General features: G+C 41.8%; 1 protein-coding gene across 1 annotated transcript in view; it reads right to left on the reverse strand.

The window, feature by feature from the left end:
• Positions 1–15,821, reverse strand: part of LOC149169626 (rRNA (cytosine-C(5))-methyltransferase NOP2C-like) — a 251,675-nt gene that overhangs the window by 142,331 nt on the left and 93,523 nt on the right. The window contains exon 3 of the mRNA XM_089427134.1: positions 260–468. Coding sequence (XP_089283260.1) covers positions 260–468 — 209 coding nt within the window. The remainder of the gene's footprint in view (positions 1–259; positions 469–15,821) is intronic.

Below are 15,821 nucleotides of genomic sequence, written 5' to 3' on the forward strand. Positions count from 1 at the left end.
GACTATGAAAAATAACATAAAATGGAAGAATTTAAATACCCATCCAAGGATTTACAGCTATAAATGTTAACCTTCTAAAGGTTCAATACAAAATGGAATAAAAATTTATGAGCTGGAAAAAATCTAATAATAGATTGCCGACATTGCACAAAAAATAATAGTGTTTTTACCAGCATAACATTCTTAAATAACACATTGCATGGAAACTAATTCATTGTTGAAAAGGAAGTTTTTAAAGGTTTGTAAGCATCCTTGTTACCTCTCCAGCAAAGAGTCTTGGCCTTAAACCAAGAGCTGAGCAAGGAGCATCAAGAAGAACACGGTCAAAACTGTCACGCTTGAAACCTTTTGATTGTTGAAATCTTCCACCCAAATTTTGGCCCCTACCTGGTCCATTCCTCATTTTCCTAGCAACTTTTCTTTCATCTGCTTTGCTTGTATATCTTGATGCAGTCAAGGGCTTGGATCCTAGGGTAAACAATCACATAATGAATTTGTAATATTTTGTGGTCATATTTTATCACAGGTGCATAAAGCTAAGCCAATTATTATAGCTATGGGTCATAACTTTTCAACAAGAAAAATTATGACAAAATGTAGGGATTAGATTTAGCAGTAGCACAGTAAATCGATATTCATCTTCTACTAAGTCCCATGCTTGATAAAGAGCTGCACTTCACCAAGTAATGCTCTATCAAGGTAAGAGGAAGCAGAAACGTGGAATTCCAATATAATAAGTGCACACAACACTTGGAATTAAGAATAATAACAACAGAAATGATTTACAATCCAAACTGTTTAAGACCATAAGGTAATAGTTCAACAACAACATTATGAATCTAACATTCATTCCATATGAAACAACATGCTAAGATTTGTGCTCAAGAATCAATGGCATCTACTCAATTCGCATAGGAAGGATCAAGAAAGGTGCTACTACAAATTAATAAATGTATGCATACAATATCCTTGTTAATAAGACTGGCAAAATAGTGACAAGGACTCAAAGGTGAAGCATCGGATATCCAAATCATGAGGACGCATAGAGGAAAGTTTTATCAGCACTACCACTCTCTGTGGAGATGTGTTTAATTGTTAAACACATCTTCTCCATTGACATGAGGACAGAAAATTTATAACTAAAAACAAGTACACAAAATTGTCATAGATGGCTTATCATATAAATGTCAACAAGAACCTTGCATAAACTGATAAGCTTATAAGTCTGGCCTGAGAAGACAAGCTCTTCTGTGGAACGACAAGCCAGATATAAATACTCTTTTGGCATGAGGCAGAGTCTCCAAGGACCTGTTACCCATTAAAATGGGTAACCCTATAGGACAATTTTTCTCTTATTCTTGACAGCCAACGAGTCAGCTACATAGCCAACAGTGCCTAACAGTCACCACCAGAAGATGACATGTCATTATATTGCCACCAGTTGCATCATCCATATGCTTCTCACCCATCCAGCATGAGCACATGGATGAAGGTGGGCTTCCTCTAAAAAGTTACTTTAATCATTTTGCAATCAGGTGCTTATGCTTGCTTGTTTTGCGCATCTGGTATGGATTATGTTGGAGTTTTGTAGCTTCGGTCGATCTTAATTATTTGTATTATTCCTCCAAAATTGGTGAATATAAATTGGCTTCAAGTTGGTTTTAAAAGAGATAAAATTTGATTTTTCAAAATATAAATTTCTACCTCCACAATGTAAGGTTGGCCCCAAGGCGGTTCAGAACAAGAGACGTGTCTCTTCGCGCTCCCTTGATCACTGTATATAAAGGAAATTTGACCTCCACTTGGACATCAATTCGGACCAATCTGAGGAACAATTCAGACAAGGCTGAGGCCTAAGTTGCACGAAACGGGGAAACGGGTACGAGTTTCCGAAACGGGAAGCGATATGAAACGCGACCTCCCCAAATTTTGGAAACGGGGAAACGCGAATATATATATATATATTGAAAAAAAAATATATATATATATATATATTGAAAATATATACATATATATATATGTTTGTGTGTGTGTGTGTGTGCAATCATAAAGCATAAATGATACATTATAATTTATTACACTTAAACATTAAGATTTAATTTACATCACATTTACTCATGAATGATCACATAATGAAAATAAAAATATTGAAATATCCAAAAGCAACCTTTATTATATATCCAAATCTCAAAATCAGCCTTTATTTATATTAATATATGAGGCTGCAAGTACAATAAAGACTATAAGGCTGCAAGAGAGAGATCCAAATCAGGATTTTCTGCATCCACATCCCATTCTTTAGAAGGACCACTGTTGTATTGGGAGTCTCCTCCTACATAGTTGAACGACCTTAGTGCTCTTGATTAAATACACGTTTCATACCCTAGTACCCTACATGATCTTGATTATTGGGAGTTTCCCCTGCATAGAGGGCTTGGTTCTCTTGATTAAATACAAATTTCATACCCTAGTACATGATAAAATCCAATGGAAACATTGCAATCCCTCCAATCCTGAAATCCTAAAAAACAAATAAGTCTGCTGGATACTGAGTGAGATCTAAAATTCTACTTTCTCCATATGAAATCCAATGAGGGCAGAACCACTCTCAAACATCCTGAGTCATTTCATGGTAATGTTAAAAATTGAGTATAAGGATGAAAATGAAAAATAAAGGAGAATATCACTTTTACTTTAAGAATTTAACATTACCATGAACTGCATATCCCTCAAACTTCCTGATGAACTACATATCAACACTAGGGCAAAAATTCACTTTTATAAGTTTAGACACACATCTAGAAGCAACAAGAAGTCACTAACATACCCTAAAAGTAAATTAAAAAACAAATTAAAAAAAACACAAGTTAATGAGGAAATGTGGGTCGTATGGCCCTGAAACACGTTTCCGGCCGTACTGGCCACGTTTCCATTTCAGGAAACGTGGCAGTACGGCCGGAAACGCGTTTCACGGCCGTACCAAAAGCGTTTCCGCGTTTCGTACCCGTTTCCGTACGGAAACGGATCCCTATACCATGTTTCCTACAACATAGGCTGAGGCAAAATCTGAGGCAAGAAGAGGACGAAATCTGAGGCAGGAGGCTGAAAATTCAGGAGAGTGAATTTTATCTCTGTTTGATCACTGGTCAGTTTGATTTGTTTTGACTGGAAAATTCAGATTGTATCTCTTGTTGAATGGACAAATTTCTCTGAGAAAAGGTTGTTGGGTTTTTCCCTGGTTTGGGGTGGTTTTCGCAGGGTAATTTTGTGTCTCTCGTGTTTGGTTGTTTCTTTTTGTTCTTACTGGCATTATTGTTCTACTGTTTAAGAATTTCCAAGTGTAATTGCTTAATAATGATTGTGATGCAAGATAGACTAATTATGAAAGTATTGGAAGTAATTACCAGTCTAGGAAATATATAAAAATCAACATGGTATCAGAGAGAGGGTATGAGAGCAGCCTTGAAGTAGTCAGCTTGTTTGAAATCCTATGCTCTGAAAGAGACCAAGGCCTGTTTGTGCCTAAATCAAAAAGGCCAAAGTATACTAGTAAATGGTCGAAGCCTTTGTCAACTCTCAAGAAGGTCGAAAATCTGTTAAAGAAGTCTTAAGAGCAAAGATCTGTTTGAAGCCTTAAGAAGTATGGCAAATTAAGTAGGTCAAGAAAATTTTATTACAAGGAGGCTGAGATTATCTAGGCCTCAGTCCGAGACTCCGAAGTGCCTCAGGCTGAAATTATTTGAGGTTAGGCCTCAGACCGAATTGCCTCAGTAGCCCGAAAAGAAGCTTTAGTCTAGTTTCAGGAAGGCCGAGAAAGCAAATGACCTCAGAAGCAAATTGCAAGAGGCCGAATAGCCTCAGGGTCTATTTCAGGGAAACAAAAAACCTCAGATCGAAGGACGAGAATCTCAGAAGGTGTTTTAGTGTACTCTGAAAATGTCTCAGTAAATATCAAAGCCAGCAAAGTGAAATCTCTGCGCAAGAATAATTGTTACAATAATTTTTGAAAGACTGAAGTCATTTTCAGAAGCCAAGTCCTTTAATAGGAATTCAAGATGATGTCTCTTTGAAGATGCAACCAAAAGAAGTTAGAAAAAGATCTCTGCCTGAAGACAAGCCAGCCAAAGTCACCCCCTTTGTACGGTGCCTGATGTCTTAGATTAAAGTGTTTCATAAATCACATAATTAGTTCCTCTTGAAGATCTAATATCGATACTAGATCTGATATTGAAGGACTGATGCATTAATGACAAAAGTTGAAGTCTTGAATAGCTGTTCTAGCCACCAAGCAAGTTGGACATGGGAATTAAGACCTATATGAAGGTCAGTGAAGTTACAAGTCTTCGATTTAAATAAAACATATGTATGTATCCCAGCGATTTCATTCACATCAAAAACTCTTGTAGATCGTGTCATTTATATGCTTGATAAAAGTCAATATCAAGATTGATTACGAAAATCTGAATAAGATTGTGATCTCCCTTTAGACTTGTATCAAAGTTGCTTTTTATAAGAAAGTAGATGGGACTGTGAGTTGTTGTTTAGTCAAACCATAGGACTAGGTATGATCTGTTGACATTAAATCCAAGAAGAATGTTATATAAATTAATTAGTAGTTGTAACAATTAGTTAAAATAGGCAAAAGGGCATGATCTTCACCAAGAGGCACCCAAGGCAATATAAAGCCAGGGCCTCCCACAAATTGTAATCCATCCATTCATTCATTAATTATAAAATATATATATTCTCTGCTAATTGCTAAGTTCATCTACTGCATGTGGTATCAGAGCAGGTTCGCTCCTCGGACTAGGTTGTTGTTCAACCCCGTTGCTGTACACAATTCCGTCATTGCTCCACCGTTTGGGCACAGCCACCCTCTTCTCCGTCGTCGAACCCTTTCTCCATTCCCTCTTATCCACACCATCTGCAACTGCTCCAACAAGCCCTTCCACGACACGCCCCACCAATCCACTACCGTCAACCATCATTCGACCAACTGGTAACCCCTGTCACAGCTGCCATAAACTCTGAACCATCCAGTCCGTTCACCGCTCCAGCCAAACTCGTCGTTCTTATTCTCTGCCTTCTGTCGTCCGTTCAATTGCCATCGTGTCTTCACAGACCCACTTTCAATTATATCGTATAATTTTAAAGTTTATGCCATATATAATTTTATTATATAGTGATTATATAAATTTTAATTAAACTTTCATTAATATTTATATAAATATTATATAAGTCATTTATAAATTCAGTCATTATATATATATATATAGATATAGATATATATAGATATATATATATATATATATATATATTAGATTATTGAATTAAAATATATAAATGAACAAAAAAATTTATTTAAAAAAATTAAGGAAAGTTACGGTTGGATAAGTATACTCCGTTGCATACCAGATCAATGGCTGCATCAATGTCGATGGCCGATTTCAATAAAAAATTGATAGAACTTGAGGCTAAGGTGACCGAACATGGCGACAAAATTGAGACACTGCAGGACACAACAAATGGAATAAAGAGTCAGCTCGAGGAGAACAAGAATGAATTTAAAAAGGATCAGGCAGACCTTTCAGTTAAGGTGGATCAAGCTATGGTGATGTTGGGTTGTATTTGTACCAGCCTGAAGATTACACCCGATCAAATGCTCTAGAATAATGAGGCTACTCAACATCTCAATTCTCCAGATTCGTCAAAATCATCAGACGCACATGAGAAACCCGAGTCTCCGAAGACATCTTCCACGCTTAATCAAGGAAATAGTAACACGAATTTTCAAAATAAACAACTTGGGAATCCATACACCAATGTCGTTTTCAAATCAATACCCCTTTTTTGCTCCAACATTAGCAACATATCAACGTAAAGCAAAAATCGAGTTACCCAAATTCGACAGTAACAAAAAATGCAGCGTTGCTTGGCTCAATAAAGCAGAAGAATATTTTGAGATTTACGATATTGACAATGATGACGAAAAGATCAGGCATGCTTCCATGAAAATGGAAGGCGAAGCATATAATTGGTATATGTGGTAGAAGAAGACAACACTTGCTATCAGTTGGAGGAAATTTAATGATGTGTTCTTTAAAAGGTTCCATGGTGTCAAGGAAGAAGAGTTCTTCTCAACACTCACCAAATTGCGACAAAAAAGAGATGTGGATGAATACACTAGAGAATGGGAGACTTTATCAATACGAGTACCTAGATTATCAAAAACTCAACTCATTCAATCGTACACCTCGAGACTTAAACCCCATCTACAAGCAGAACTTGAGCTTCATGACATTATGTCGATATAAGTAGCAAGACAAAAAGCAAAAGTTGTTGAAAAGAAATTTGACAAGGTGTTGTAGTCAAAGGCTAAAGGAGTATATTCAAGACGAAGATTTCCCCAGTTTGCAAATACGGATAACACAAAATATGTTTGACCTCATCTTCGTGAAGGAGAAAAAACTAACGTGGAAATGCAAAGGGTGAAAGAGGGAAAATGCAAACATTGTGGCGAAAAATGGGACCCTAAACATAAGTATGCTAAAGGAAAAGAGACCAAAAACCTGTATAAATGTGAAGCAACTAATGATTCAAACAGTGATGAATTAGACGTAGAAGAAATTGAAGATTCCTCGGAATTCTCTCCAAAACTAGATGACGAGAGCATCCCGCAAGTATCATTATCGGCCATGACAGGTATATCACAACCCCAAACATTAAAATTAAAAGGACATATCAAGAAGAACAATGTAATGGTTCTCATCGATACTGGTAGCACCCACAATTTTTTGGGCTCAACCATGATGAAGAGACTCAACATTTTCACATTTCCCATGCCTAACATGAAGTTATGGTAGCCGACGGTAAGAAAATTTAAAAGGTAGGGAAATGCCATAAAGTCAAATTGCAAATTCAAGACTTTAAATTAGAATCTTTGTTTTACACGGTACCATTAGCAGGAGTGGATGTGGTCTTAGGTATCTAATGGTTACAAACCCTTGCTACTTACTTTGCCAACCATCAAAAGCAGTTTATCAAATTTAAATGGAAAGGGCAGAAATACAAATTATATGGGTTCCAAGCACCTAAGAATCAAATCGTATCATCATCCCAAATGATGAAAATGATTCGAAGAGGAGCACCAGCCTATGTAGTACAATGTCACCAATTAGAACTATTAACTTCAAAATTGATCAGTGAAGAAGCACCAAAAGTACAAGAGCTAATTCAAAAGCATGAAAAAGTATTCCAAGCCCTGCCCATGAAAATGCCTCCTAATAGAGAAATCGAGCATACAATAGAAGTCAAAGAAAGATCAAACCTCGTCAACATCAAACTGTATCGATATCCCCATCATCAAAAAACAGAAATTGATAGACTAATCCAAGATCTTTTAAAGTGTGGCATCATCTCAAAAGGTAAAAGTTCGTATGCTACTCCAGTTGTATTGGTGCGGAAAAAAGAAGGATCGTTCAGTGTAATATCCCGTTTCAGAAATTTCCCCAAAACCCCAGTAAGCTCCAACCAAATACGCACAAATAATATAATAATCGGGAAACTCAAAATGATAAAGATAATAGTGGTGTAACATATAATTATATAAGCAAGAAATATAGATAGATACTCGAGAAATGCAGAGAGAAATGCTAAGCCATTTTATTATACTGAGTAATGGAATGAGTACAGGAGGTGATCAAAAGAATGGCACCTCGACTTGCACCAGGCAACTGAAGAAATACACTCAAAATAACAAAGGAATGGCCTTTGCGTGGATGCTACTGGAAAACTATCGTGCTGCTGCTACTGTTGGAAATCAAATGAGGATTTGGGGCTGTTCCCCTCCTCAGAAAACGCTGAAACTCTGGAATCTACCCCTACTCAGAAAACCCAGAAAAACCCACAAATCTTTTCTGAAATGGCTGACCTTGGAAAATCGCCCCCTTGGGGAATCACGCAATCCCTCAAGGCCCTACGCTGCTAGTGAGTAGAATCCTCCAAAATACTGCCTGAAACTCTGCCAAACCACTCCAATATGCAAGAGTTGATCCCTTGCTCAATGTCCCAACTCAACTCCTCCACAAATCCTCAATCCGGAACCGCTCCCAGAAGAACTGCGTCCCTCTCTCTCAAGACTGCGCAGTCTTCCAATGCTCAACTCCACCTCAATGCCAAAGATCAAAACTACTGCAAAAAGACTGTTGAACCTTGCCCGAGTAGGCACTCGAAGTCCCCCGGGGCTAAGGGTGAGATCTCCGAACAGAGACACTCAGTGCACTAAACAGTGCTGCAAACAGGTTAAACAACCAGCGTGCTCCAAGTCGAAGTGATTAGCTCAAATGCTCATAATGCAATCACAAAATGAGGGGGCTCCTCTCTCCTTTATATCATTGGCCTCTCCCAATCCCAAGGCTCACCTCCTCCAACGTAATCCCATCTTGCCACATGTTCCCTTTCCATCTGCGCAGTCCCTGCAAGTGTCTGCGTGGGCCCCATCTTTGAGTGGTCCTTTGGCCCACTTGGCTCCCCTTTATGTCACAATGTTGTGCTACTAGGAAGTGACTTTTTATTCTAAAGTGAGTTATGTCCCCTTTTCCTCACCTTTTTATTTACAAATAACTATAGAAGGAAAAATTGAGCAAAATCGAATATTCTAATTAGCCATGGCTAATTAGGAATATTACAATCTCCCCCAGCAAAATGTTGCTTGTCCTCAAGCAACTGAACTGACGGATGCTGCAAAATTTTCTCTCTCCCAAGTGGTATCCTCATCTGGTAGATTCTTCCACATCACCAAGAATTTCCAGACCGTCCTGCTCCGTAGTTGCCTCTCCCTGGTATCAATAATAGCCTCTAGCTGCAACACCAAATGCCCCTCATCATTCGTGGGTGGTAGCTCATCTATTACTATCACATGTTGTCCCAACGCCTTCTTCAGGCATGATACGCGGAAAACGTTATGAATCTCGCTGCCTTGTGGCAACTCCAACTCATATGCTACCTGTCCAATCCTGTGTATCATCCTATATGGCCCATAAAAGCGGGGCTTGAGCTTTTCAGCCCCCTTCTACTTCAGTGAGGACTGTCGGTATGGCTGTAATCGTAGGTAGACCAAGTCTCTTACCTCAAACTGTCTCTCCACCCAACCCCTGTCAACATACAGCTTCTGCTGGTCTACGCTGTAGCCATGTTATCCTTGAGAGCTCGGAGAATATCCTGACTCTCTTGGATCCAAATCTTGGCTCTCAGAGCCTTGCTAGCACCAAACATCACGTCAGCAAAAGATAAAGGATGATATCCATACAAAGCATAGAATGGTGACATACCGATGGACATGTGATGTGTAGTGTTGTAGCAGTACTCCCCCAGATGCAGCCACTTTAGCCATGCTCGTTGCTGCCCACTGACATAGTTATGCAAGTAGCCCTCCAGCCACTTGTTAACTATCTCTGTCTGCCCGTCTGTATGTGGGTGATAACTGGTACTCGGTGTCAACTCCGTCCCAACCAACCGAAAAAGCTCCTGCCAAAATACACCCATGAAATGGTTGTCCCTGTCACTGGTGATGGTCTTGGGAAGACCATGTAACCTGAAAATCTCTCTGAAGAGCAGCTCGGCCACCTGCGCTGCTATGTAGTGTGCGGATATGGCGAAAAAGTGTGAGTACTTTATCAGCTGATCGACAATGACAAAGATGCAATCCTTTTCCTGTACCATGGGCAACCCTATGATGAAGTCTATCGAAATACACTCCCATTTCCCCTCTGGAATGGGAAGAGGCTGCAATAGTCCCACTGGATGGTTCATCTCCCCCTTGTTCCTCTGGCAAAGATCGCACTCCCGGACATGCTAAGTACATCCTCCTTGAGGCCCTTCCATGAGAACCTCTCTCTAATGGCCCTGTAGGTTTTGGTAAACCCCTGATGATCTGCCAATGGTGAATCATGTGACGCCTGAACTATCTTCTTCTTGAGCTGAGACCCCTCAGTCAAGAAGATCTAGTCCCTGTAGTAGATGAACTCATCGACCACCCTGTACTTGTCATCTGCCACCTGCCCATACAGAACCTCACATGTAAATCTGTCCTTGGAGTACTCTACTAAGAGTCGAGCCTTCCAGTCTACGTCCAAGCTCATAAGAGACAACATGGTTGGCCTTTGTGAAAGGGCATCTGCTACCACGTTGTTCTTACCCTTGACATACTCAATGTCAAAGTCATATGCTTGGATCTTGCTAATCCACTTCTACTGCCTCTCCTATAGCTGCTTCTGCTCCAAAAAGAACTTGAGGTTGTTGTGATCAGTCCTCACACTGAACCTGTTACCCACCAAATACTGCCGATACTTAGCCAATGCATGCATGATGGCCAGCATCTCCTTGTCGTATATAGAATACAACCTCTCGTGCGGAAGGAGCTTCCGACTCTCAAAGGCTATAGGGTGACCTCCCTGCCTCAACACTGTGTCGATCCCCTCTCCCGACGCATCACACTTCAAAACAAATGGCTACGTAAAATCTGGCAACGCAAGCACTGGGTAGCTACTCATAACCTCCTTGAGCCTATCAAAGGCTCACTGTGCTGTATCCGGCCAACTGAATGCCCCCTTCCTCGTCAAATCTGTCAAGGGTGCAGCAAGCTGTGAGAAACCCTTAACGAACTTCCAGTAGTAAGTACAAATGCCAATGAATCCTCAAAGTTTTGTCACGTTTCTCGGCTCCAGCCAATCTCTGATGGCCCTGATCTTCTCCTCATGGACCCTCACTCCGTCCACTCCTATGATGTGTCCCAAGTAGAACATCTCCGTCAACCTGAACTCACATTTGGAGAGCTTGGCATAGAACTGTTGCTCCTCCAAGATGCGCAATACTATCTCAATGCGCTGGAGATGCTCCTCCCAAGTCCTACTGTAAATGAGGATATCATCAAAGAACACCAACACAAACTTCCTTAAGGGATTGCAGAAGATGTGATTCATGCAAGACTGAAATGTAGCTGGGGCGTTGGTCAGCCCAAAGGGCATCACCAAAAACTCAAAGTGCCCATAGTGACACCTGAAGGAGGTCTTGGGAATGTCCTGCTCCCTCACGCGAATCTAATGGTACCCAGATCTCAAATCAATCTTTGAGAAGAACCGTGCTCCTCTCAACTCATCGATGCTGGGTATGGGGTATTTGTTCTTCAGGGTCTTCTTGTTCAGGGCCCTATAGTCAATGCACATCCTCAATGTTCCATCCTTCTTCTTCACCAACACCACTGAAGAAGAAAAAGGACTCGTGCTCGGCCGAATGTGCCCAAGAGCCAGCAACTCCTGAATGGCGCGCTCAATCTCATCTCGATAGGCCTTGGGATGCCTATAGGGGGTGGTACTCACTGCCTGTATTCCCTACTCAAGCTCAATGGTGTGCTCAAAAACCCAGTCAGTGGCTGTCCCAGTGGAATCTCCCCAAACATTGTGGCATACTAGTCAAGGATGGCCTGTATCTCTGGGTGCACCATCTACCCTGTAGTCCCTGCCTCTGATGCACGCAGCTCCACTGCCCACTCTATGTCTCCCTTCCGGAAGACTGCCTCCATCTGATGAGCTGAAACAGTCTGAGGCGGGTATGTGTGTTGTCCCCGTATCTTCTCATGCCTCCCTGTCTTCTCATCATCCCACTCCATCTCTAGGGCCTTCCAATCTGTAGTGACCTTCCCTAGAGTGATGAGCCACTGAACACCCAGTACTATGTTGGTGTCCGGAATATTGACCACGAAGAAGTGGTCAGTCAGTGTGTAGGTGCCCATCGTCACTGATAACTCTAGAACATAACGAGCACACACCATGGTCTGATCTCCTGGGACCAAAACTGAAAATCCATCGAAGCTCTCTGTCGGTATACCTCTCCGCTCAACCATCTGTGCATCGATGAAGTTGTGGGTGGTCCCACTGTCAACCAAAACTCATACTCGTTGGCCACGTATTATCCCCCATACGTGCAGCAACAAATACTTGGGAACTCCTCGCAATGCTGCAAGGGCTCCTCTAGTAGGTGCAAAAGCTGCACCACTTGCTACTGGTGGTGGAGACGGCAAGGGATCCTGCATGGCATGACTATCTCCTACCTCCACATCATCCTCCTCATCCTCTTCCCCGCTGCTCTCGGAAAAGACCTCAATAAAATGTGCTTTGCTAGCAGCACATCTATGTCCTGGTGCCCACGGCTCCTGACAGGTGAAGCACAACCGCTTCTTCAACTCCCTCCTGACATCATCATCAATCTGTACCCGTCCTGGATTCCCCTTCAGAGGCAGAATCCTCACATCCTTCCCCTTAGGCTGAAGAGCCTGTCACTGGGGGTAAGGTGTCCGGGTCCTGGGTAAGACATCTTGTAAGTCTCGGGTCCTGCTAATAGCATCCTGAAGGGTGGTTGGTCTAGCGGATCTGACTAGACCCCGAAGTGGCTCTGCTAACCCCTCAACATACATGTAGATCCTCCATGTCGTGGATAGATCTGGCACCATCACTGAAACCCTCAAAAAGTCCGCAATGTAGGTCTCTGGGCTCCCTGTCTGTTTGAGCCTCGTCAGCTCAACAAAGTGTTGTTCCGGATCCCTCCAGTCAAACCTCTCAATCAATCTCCTAGTGAACTCGGCATACGTCGTCACTGTGGAATGCCCGAGTGTAACCATCCCATGGAACCACCAATCCTGGGCCTCATCATCCAAATGTAATGTCGCCACCTTGATGGCCTCTGTCTCCAACATCTGGTTAAGCTGGAAATAGATGTCCAGCTTCTCCACCTAGGACTTTGCCGAACTATTTGATGAGCCATCAAACGTAGGCAAGTGAAATCTACTAGCTGTGCAGTGGGTGTCTCCATCATGATAATGCCAGTATCCTCTGTGATGGTCGCGGGGTCTACTATCCCGCTGGAGCTTAACAAAGTCTTTTAATGAGAGAGCATCCCTGAACTCCTGCCCATAGCCCTGCTACTCCGCAAAATAATCGCCCATATGACTGGGCTCTGCCTCCTGTTGTGCTTCGGCCCCCGTATCTGCTCCTAGGAAAGTGGGCATGGTAGAGCGTATAGGGGCATGTGAGGCCACCTGCTGAGTAGTATCACGCTGAGTGGCACCCTGCTCTAGCAAATGGTGAGATGCACCCGATCCCTCTCCAACCTGGAAAACTCGTGGGCTCTCACGCTGTCTAGCCTCCACTGCCGTGAATCTCTGCCCCATCACCTCGATCTGCCTCGACAGATCCTGCACTGATTTGAGGAGCATGTCCGCAAATTTCTTCCCGTCATCATCTGCCATCGGTTCCTCCTGCTCTGCGTCCACCACAGGCTCCTCCTATCCTGCATCCACCACAGGCTCCTCCTATCCTGCGTCCACCACAAGCTCCTCCTATTCTGCGTTCACCACTGGAACACAGTCTCCCTCTCCATAGGTGTTCTCCAACCTACGCCCAGTGTCTCTGTATCTCCTACCTCTGTAACAGATGTAGGGCTTTTCCCCCGGTGTCATAGATTGCTAGCTCCACAGGCTGAGCCAGATCTATGCTCTGATACCACTGTAATATCCTGTTTCAGAGATTTTCCCCAAAACCCCAGTAAACTCCAACCAAATACGCACAAATAATATAATAACCGGGAAACTCAAAATGATAAAAATAACAATGGTGTAACATATAATTATATAAGCAAGAAATATAGGCAGATACTCGAGAAATGCAGAGAGAAATGCTAAGCCATTTTATTATACTGAGTAATGGAATGAGTACAGGAGGTGATCAGAAGGATGGCACCTCGACTTGCACCAAGCAAGTGAAGAAATACACTCAGAATAACAAAGGAATGGCCTCTGCATGGATGCTGTTGGAAAACTGTCGTGTTACTGCTACTGTTGGAAATCAAATGAGGATTTGGGGATGTTCCCCTCCTCAAAAAACGTTGAAACTCTGGAATCCGCCCCTACTCAGAAAACCCAAAAAAACCCAAAAAGCTTTTCTGAAATGGCCGACCCCTGAAAATCGCCCCCTTGGGGAATCACGCAATCCCTCAAGGCCCTGCACTACCAATGAGTATAGTCCTCCAAAATACTACCTGAAACTCTACCAAACCACTCCAATATGCAAGAGTTGATTCCTTGCTCAATGTCCCAGCTCAACTCCTCCACAAATCCTCAATCCGGAAATTCTCCCAGAAGAACCGCGTCCCTCTCTCTTAAGACTGTGCAGTATTCCAATGCTCAGCTCCACCTTAATGCCAAAGATCAAAACTACTGCAAAAAGACTGCTGAAAATACCTTGCCCGAGTAGGCACTCGAAGTCCCCCGGGGCTAAGGGTGAGATCTTCAAACGGAGACACTCAGTGCGCTAAACAGTGATGCAGACAGGCTAAATAGCCAGTGTGCTCCAAGTCGAAGTGACTAGCTCAAATGCTCATAATCCAATCACAAAATGAGGGAGCTCCTCTCTCCTTTATAGCATTAGCCTCTCCCAATCCCAAAGCTCACCTCCTCCAACGTAATCCCCTCTTGCCACGTGTTCCCTTTCCATCTGCGCAGTCCCTCGAAGTGTCTGCGTGGGCCCCATCTCTCTGTGGTCCTTTGGCCCACTTGGCTCCCCTTTATGTCACAACGTTGTGCTACTAGGAAGTGACTTTTTATTCTAAAGTGAGTTATGTCCCCTTTTCCTCACCTTTTTATTTACAAATAACTATAGAAGGCAAAATTGAGCAAAATCGAATATTCTAATTAGCCATGGCTAATTAGGAATATTACATTCAGGTTATGCATCGATTATTGAGGACTAAATAAAATAACAATTAATAACAAATTCCCAATTCCCTTCATCGATGAAATGTTGGATGAACTACATGGCACTAAATATTTCTCAAAATTGGACTTAAGGTCAGGATATTATCAAATCAGAATAAGGTTGGAAGACATACCAAAAACTATGTTCCAAACACATGAAGGTCACTACGAATTTAAAGTAATGCCTTTTGGGTTAACCAATGCACCAACAACATTCCAAGCTACTATGAACGAGTTATTTCGTCCATATCTAAGGAAGTTCGTGTTAGTGTTCTTTGATGACATTTTAATTTATAGTAAAACTTGGAAGGAGCACCTACAACATTTGGAGAAAGTTCTTACGTTATTGGAAGAGCATCAATTCTATGCCAAGAAGTCCAAATGCACCTTTGGGAAGGAAGAAGTAGAATATCTCGGACACATAATATCCCATGAAGGAGTAAAAGTGGATCCTAATAAAATCAAGGCTATAAGGGAGTGGCCCAAACTAGTTAATATCTCCAAGCTAAGAGGATTCTTAGGGTTGACCGGATATTATCAAAGATTTATTAAAAACTACGCCCATATAACCGCACCCCTATCAAACCTTCTAAAGAAGAACTCATTTCGATGGAATGATGAAGCAGGAAAGTGTTTTGAAGATTTGAAGGAAGTTATGTCTAATGCCCCTGTATTGGCAACTCCAGACTTCTCAAAACCATTTGTAATTGAATGTGATGCTTCGAGTTTTGGCATAGGAGCAGTATTAATGCAAGACGGTCATCCAATCGCGTTTGAAAGCAAAAAACTCAATAAGCATGAACGTCTCAAGTCTACATATAACAAGGAAATGCTTTCTATTATGCACGCATTAGCCAAAAGGAGACAATATCTCTTAGGAAATAAGTTCTTAATACGAACAGATCATAATAGTCTTCAACATCTCCTCCAATAGAAAATGCTATCTACAGAACAACAACAATGCATAGAAAAAATTGCCACCTTTGACATGGATATATTACACAAGAAAGGGAAAGAT

The sequence above is a fragment of the Pinus tabuliformis genome, chromosome 4_2, assembly GCF_031772625.1.
Source record: "Pinus tabuliformis cultivar Carrire ecotype Pingquan chromosome 4_2, CPIR1, whole genome shotgun sequence".
Taxonomy (NCBI): Eukaryota; Viridiplantae; Streptophyta; class Pinopsida; order Pinales; family Pinaceae; genus Pinus; species Pinus tabuliformis.